Here is a 7241-nt window from a genome sequence, read left to right on the forward strand (position 1 = left end):
AGTTGTGTCTGAGACTAAGTTTAGCGAACCGACTATACTATTCATACTGTGTATTCATTAGTTGGTACTATTATAGTGTGTGGTCTACCATCCTGTTTATAAACGCATACATTAGCAAAAACGCAAAAAAAATTTTAATTTTACAAATAATCCGTTTGTTATTATCTCTATTTACTATTTTAGATAGGAATAAGCAAGTTTGTGGCTTATTCGCAATTATTAAAATAATAAATGGATATTTTCTGAAGTAGGGGCATGCCTTTGTTTACATATTTGCATATACTAACCTTTGAAACATTATTCCTGCAGATTTTTTATCTACATTGCTTCTGCTACTCCAACTGATTTTATGCACTATATTAATATTACTATTAAAGTTATTATAAAAGTATCCGAATTAAAAAAATATTCTTAAAAAGCACAAATAAAAACAAACAACGATCACGCACGGCGCGGCGGCACGGCAAGGTGGCCAAGGCCAAGATGCATGCCAAGATGGCCGAAGCACCGAAGTCTGAAGTGAGGTCATTGGTCGTTTTTAGTCACGTGATGCCCTCTCTAAGCACCATGCACAAATACATGCGCCGTGAATTTGTAAATGAACATATAGGAACATTGGTAGTATGTTCACAGAATGTCTTATGGTAACATTCCAGTAATAATTTAGTCAGATGTTCACCGAATGTTCCCTAAATGTCCAGGACATTCAAATATTGATAGAACTTTGGTAGTACATTCCTGGAATGTTGTGTGTTGTTAGGGAAATGTAGAAACAATGAGACGACTTAACGCCTTTGAAATGTGGACCTATAGAAGAAGTATGAGGGTTTCCTGGGTAGATAGAGTTACGAACAACGAAGTACTGAGAAGGATAGGTAAGAGAAGGAATTTGAACTTACAATTAAAGAAAGAAAACTACACTATCTCGGACATGTGATGCGGGCGAGAAGTATGGAATCTTGCGACTCATAATGCAAGGAAAAATAGATGGCAGAAGAAGCATCGGAAGAAGAAGAATTTCATGGCTGAAGAACCTGAGAGAATGGTTTGAATGCAGCTCAAAACAACTATTTAGAGCTATTGCCTCACAAATTAAAATAGCTATGATGATTGCCAACCTACGTAGCGGAGATGGCACCTGAAAAAGAAGATATAAAGTTATTATTGCCAATACGATTACCACCATACGATAATCGGAGACAGTACTGAAATTAGAAGTTTTTTCATGTCTAATCTCTGGATGTTTATCGGTCCGCTCATTTTTGGGATATAATTTTTCCATAAACATTATTATACAGAATTATAATAATTATTGATTCACTTCATTTGTCAACATTTTTTGTTCCTCCATTTTCGATGAGTTATCCAGTTTCTCGTAGAAGAAGAGGGAAAAAATGTAATACAACACAACACACAACCATAAGTAAATTAAACACATTATTATATTACGAACAGCCTTTATTAACATTTCAACGAAATAATTATAGTCTGCACTTTTAATATTATGTTTAAAATATTTTTCAACTTAAAAAAAAATAACTTAATTTAATTAACTACTTCTAGAAAGTCCTTGTTACACACTCAAAATTGCTGCACGAACCTCCTGCCAGGCCCACGTTAGAGGCTTGTTCAAGCTCCTGCACTACCATATCGTATTCGAGATCCCTGGTCAAAGAAAACATCTTTGAAAGCTTCAAGAGGAGGTCTCCAGCCGCTGCATACTTTTTCGCCTTCAATGGTTGCTGACAAGCGATGTTTTGTAGGCAACCAGAGGAACCTGGAATAACGATTTAAGTTTTTGAAAAGTATTTGACAATCAAAAAGGGCTGAAACCGTTTTCGAATTTACGATTTTCCAGAACGCGAAACATTTATTAACAATATTTATTTAAACATCAATGTAGTATCTCAGTAACAAATTTTAAGTAGCATTCTAATAATACAGTAGGCGCAAAATAAACATTACTGAAATAAATACTGAAATATTTATGATTATTTATATATTTAGCATACATGATAGAGCCTTGCAAACATTGTTCACGACGATGTTTCCGATAAAACAGATGTTAAAGATGCCTTTTGATATGAAAAAATAGTTAATTCTGGTCAGCAATTCCGGAATGCCAGAGATGGATCGGTCTGCTTCCTTCGGCATTCCCCATATGTACGCATCAGGTGGAGTAAAGTCTGGTGAGTTCGATGGACATGGAAAATGACTGCCATGCGAAATAAGACGATCCCCAAAATGATCGCGAAGAGACTTCATGGCCGTGTGACAGGTTGTCCCGTCCTGCTGAAACCATTGTTGAAACCATTGATGCTTGGACCGTTTTCGCGGATTTTCCGTATGACCGAAAATATTACTCCACGATAAAAATTTTTTCTGCAAAACTGAGAACCATCCTGAAGTACCTAACATAACATGACATTCAATTACATTATAACGACGCTCAGAAACCACTCAGTACGTTTCGGCGCATGACACATACAAGTTTGAGGAATACGCATTTCAGTAGGTAGTCCTGTCGCCAGGGGGAGGTACAAAGACCTCTTTTATTCAGATGGTCTTACCCAAGTTTTTTTTATGTATTTTGACCCGTACATCGCAGATGTTACGTTAAAGGTAACATCTGCGATTTATAACAATTTTTGAAACATTCAAGTATTCCCCCTGTAAACTTTGATTTTATGACTTAAGCCCTTTTTCCCAAACATCAGAGAAATATTTTGTGAAATATAAAAATATTGAAATATATCAATGAAGTTTGTAAGTTCTTATACGATATGCTGCAAAATAAACAGTAGCTACCTTGTTTTGTTCCTGTCGCCAAGGGGGTACAACGGCCTCCTTTATTCAGATGGACTTACCCAAGTATTTTTCATGTATTTTGACCCGTAGAATACGAATTTTTTGGGTAACAGTTGATCCGGATGTCGATAAGATTGTTATAGACAAAGAACTTGAGGAATGACATAACAGCGATTTCTTGTAAAACAAAACATTTATTTGTATTTTTTGGATCATTCTAATCAAAAAATGTTTCTACAAGTTTTTTCGTAGGATGCATAGTTTTCGAGATAACCGCTGTCGAACTTTCAACAAATCGAAAAATTGCAAAATTCGAACCCGAATAACTTTTGATTAAAAAATAAAATAGCAATTCTGCTTGCCGCATTTTAAAGTTCAACTCAAAGTATATCGGTTTTGATTATTTGCATTGCTAAAAATTTATTTTTTATTGTTAAACAAAGCTATAAACACATAGTGTTTCCCGTGCCTAATACATGCGTTTTTAATGCATGCTACGTAGAAATGGCCTCGCTTGCACTTGTATCTACTCTACCTACTCGTTCGACTGAAAACTTATTGACAAGTCACTCACGCACTAGATGTTAATAGCTTTGTTTAGCAATAAAAAAATAAATTTTTAGCAATGCAAATAATCAAAACCAATATAATTTGACTTGAACTTTCAAATGCGGTTAGCAGAATTGCTATTTTAGTTTTAATCAAAAGTAATTCGGGTTCAAAAATTGCAATTTTTCGATTTTTTGAAAGTTCAACCGCGTTTATCTCGAAAACTATGCATCCTACGAAAAAACTTGTCAGAACAGTTTTTACTTAGAATTACCCAAAAAATCCAAAAAAAGTGTTTTGTTTTGCGAGAAATCGCTGTTATGTCATTCCTCAAGTTCTTTGTCTATAACAATCTTATCGACATCAGGATCAACTGTTACCCAAAAAATTCGTATTCTACGGGTCAAAATACATGAAAAATACTTGGGTAAGTCCATCTGAATAAAGGAGGCCGTTGTACCCCCGTGGCGACAGGAACAAAACAAGGTAGCTACTGTTTATTTTGCAGCATATCGTATAAGAACTTACAAACTTCATTGATATATTTCAATATTTCCATATTTCACATATTTTATGATTATCGTAAAGGGTGCCCCCCGATAAGATAGGCAAAATCCTTTCACTCACAGAATTCTTTTTTTTTTTTCATTTCCTTATTTATTCTAAAATCCTACCAAAAAATCAATAAAACAGAATTCTCTTCTACGTAGGGACGGCGAGTTTTAAGAGAACGGTGTTAGATGCCGCTACTATTCACACTCATGTTTGTATTACCTTTTTAAGAGCGCAGACACAAAATTTCGGGCCAATACTTTAAGTGTATTCATTTTTTTCGTATCCTGAAAAAACTAATAAATATTTTTGAAAAATTTAAACGCAGAATGAAAGATTATATTATTACCGAGGGCTGAAATTCCCTTAGAATAAACAAAAAGTTTCTTTTGAATAATATATTTAAATTAAAAATCACACTCAATTTTCTTTTTTTTTTTTTCACCCCTGTATCTTATTAAAATAAACATTATAGAGGGTTTCAAGGACTTTAGGCCCTCGGCAATAATGTAATCTTTCATTCTGCGTTTAAATTTCATTCTTTTTCAATAAAGATATTTTGAGAAAGCACTTTTGAAGCCTGGCCGGAGATTTGAATTTCCAGTATTAAATCGGAAATGGTAGTTTCTCAATCCTTTGGTACGATGTGCTGGAAATTCTTTTGTTGAGGTTTCCGTTGGTGTGCTGGAAATTTGTGGCACGATAAGAATTTTTGGAAAAACCTCAAAATATTAATTTGATGTTTGTTAATGGCCAGGCTGAGTTGTTTAATGGACCCTTTTGCATGTTAAAGGTAAGCTGAAGTCATTTTTGGTCAGTTTATTGGTTTTGAGTTTTAAGAGGTTCAGTTATTTTCATAGTTTTTTTTTCTTTTGCTAGGGTGCTCCGGCAGTACAATTATATATGTACGTATCATATCAATCCTGGGGCTATTAATAATAGGAGTACATTTAACAAATTTACATTTGACAAGTTGACATTTAACAAGTTTACATTTAACATAAAATTCAACATTCAAAATTTAAAGAAGATTGTAGATATGCAGTTATGTGTTATTGAAGAAAAAAAAAAGACGGTAAGAGATTTTATTTTTTTTTTTTTGAGAAAAACAAGAAGGGACAAGGTACAATTTAGGTTGGGTTAAATGGGTCTAAAAAGGGGGACTAAAATAACAAGTTTTTATATTCAGGTATATGAAGGAATCAGCTGGTTCTGTTTTTTTTTAATTAATTACCTACTTTTATTCTTATAAACTGTTGAAATCAAAAGTAATATTTGTATGTAAAAAGGGACTTAAATTTATGTTGACATTAAATATTTCTATAGTTATCTAGTGTTTTATTTGAACTGTCATGTCTCATGCTCTAAATCAAACCAACTAATTAAAAAAATAATTCTAACTGAGAAATAGCTGTGGTAGTTTTAGTAGATTTCCGTTAACGTGTAGAACTATTTTTGCTTTAATTAATAAAATAAACAAAGTTCCAAATATCTTTAATATATTTGTGGACTGCAAAACCTGACAATAACGGTTCCCTTTATACACTCACCGGCAAAAAATTCCGCCACCCAAAATGTTTGATTAAGTTTGATAATTTATAACTTTATTTTTTTTTGTACTCCGATTTTCAAGATTCTTGCACCAGTTTGAAGGTACATGCATTGATGTCAATACACTGTCAAAAACACTGACTCATAAACATAGAGGTTGGATTGATAAGATTAGAATGGCCCGCATGCAGTCCAGATCTCAATCCTATTGAGCATTTATGGGATGAATTAAAAATAGCTATTCGCCGTCATCCTAGGCCTCCAGAAAATTTGGTACAGTGATGGCTCTGGTAGAGGAATATCGGGCTATTCCCCAGGCAAGGAAAACACATCAATATTCGATGCCAAACAGATTGCTAGAAGTCGTTACCGCAAGAGGTGGACATACCCGCTATCGAATTATTTTGTTTTGTTGTTAATTTTGTTTGGTTAATTTTAGTGCGTTTGATATTTTTAATTAAATAAACCTTCAAAGCAGTATTTTTATTTACAGCTCTTACAAGAAAAGAGATATTCGGATAATTCAAAAATCAAAATCTTAGTGATACCTCCAGGATAATACAAAAGGAGTATGAAGCAAAAATCAGCGCTCCAATTTTTCCACAGAATTATTTAAAGTTAGGAGAAAATACAATGCTTCCATTCACCCCCGTATAATGCCATCTAAGCAAAAAACTTTTGTTACCGGAATAATAAAAACGACATCAATACATGTACCTACAAACTGATGAAAAATCTTGAAAATCGGAGTGCAAATAATAAAGTTATAAATTGTCAAACTTAGGTAATAAAATATTTTGGGTGGCGGAATTTTGTGCCGGTGAGTGTATAATGGCCAATAGTTCTTTCATTTTTAGTGGCCGTTATTGACAGGTTTTACTGTATCTTACCTGTCAGGAAACTTAGATACATCAATATCTCATCATCAGTCAAAAATTTCTCCTCCTCCACAGTCCTGGCGTACTCTCCACCTTTAAATCCACCAGCACCGATTGAACCAGCTGCAAAAATAAGCGCTTTCACTAGCAAGAGAACCAGGAGGTTTGTGACGTTCAGGGAGACGATTTGGGAAGAACCTGCCGCTGTTCCTGTAGTAATGAAGCCTCTGCTCATAAAGTTAGATGCTAGAGATGTGAGTATACTCCTGGCATTGAGCTCTCTGGAAAAAAACAGGTGGTCGCCATTAAAACAGACGAAAGTTATTAGTTTAACTATATGTTTTCAGTTGTTTTATATAATAAAGTACCTAATAAGACCCATGTTCTAGTTAGACGGAAGGAAACTGATTAATGGAACAAGTTCAAAAAAGAACTAAAACATTTTTTACGGATTACTGGAAAAATGTGGAGATTCTTGAGATGGCAAGGAATAGAAATAAAAGTCATGATAGTATGAATGGATAGCATACGAAAAAAAAGTGGACCACACAACAAAAGCACTAGAAATGGCATAAAAGGCATTAATTCAAATAACGGGGAGGGTAACTTTCACTTACTATTCGTTAAAAAAGAGTCCTTTAGCTCCAACAAATGACTTGCTTGAAGTAAAAACTGAGTAGGAAGGTGTTACATCCAGTGGCGCATCTACGGGGAGGGAAAATGGGGAAATTATCCCCCCCTAACAAGGTCAAAAATTAAAGAAAAAGATTTTTTAAACATAAAAATGTATTTGCTGGCATGAAACCTAAACCACAGACAGATAAATTTAACCCAATAAACACGCTAGTTATAAAAATTAAGGGAATGCATAATAAGTTAGGGATACCACCTAACCTAACACAA

The 7241-nt window shown here is 34.1% G+C and overlaps 1 protein-coding gene across 1 annotated transcript; it reads right to left on the minus strand.

Moving 5' to 3' along the window:
• Positions 1-1555: 1555 nt before the first annotated feature.
• Positions 1556-6612, minus strand: LOC114328935 (uncharacterized). The gene is made up of 2 exons (XM_028277921.2): positions 6351-6612; positions 1556-1777 (listed from the first exon to the last, which is right to left on the minus strand). The coding sequence occupies exons 1-2, from the start codon at positions 6571-6573 to the stop codon at positions 1560-1562; spliced, it is 441 nt and encodes a 146-aa protein (XP_028133722.2). The 5' UTR covers positions 6574-6612; the 3' UTR covers positions 1556-1559.
• Positions 6613-7241: the final 629 nt, after the last annotated feature.

Source organism: Diabrotica virgifera, chromosome 1 (genome assembly GCF_917563875.1).
Source record: "Diabrotica virgifera virgifera chromosome 1, PGI_DIABVI_V3a".
Taxonomy (NCBI): domain Eukaryota; kingdom Metazoa; phylum Arthropoda; class Insecta; order Coleoptera; family Chrysomelidae; genus Diabrotica; species Diabrotica virgifera.

What these genes read in the sequence shown, in the direction of transcription:
- LOC114328935 (XM_028277921.2), bottom strand. Translation starts at nt 6,573, where the DNA reads ATGAGCAGAGGCTTCATTACTACAGGAACAGCGGCAGGTTCTTCCCAA. An exon ending in GTATCTAAGTTTCCTGACAG is followed by an intron (nt 1,778 to 6,350) that starts GTAAGATACAGT and finishes TCGTTATTCCAG; the next exon opens with GTTCCTCTGGTTGCCTACAA.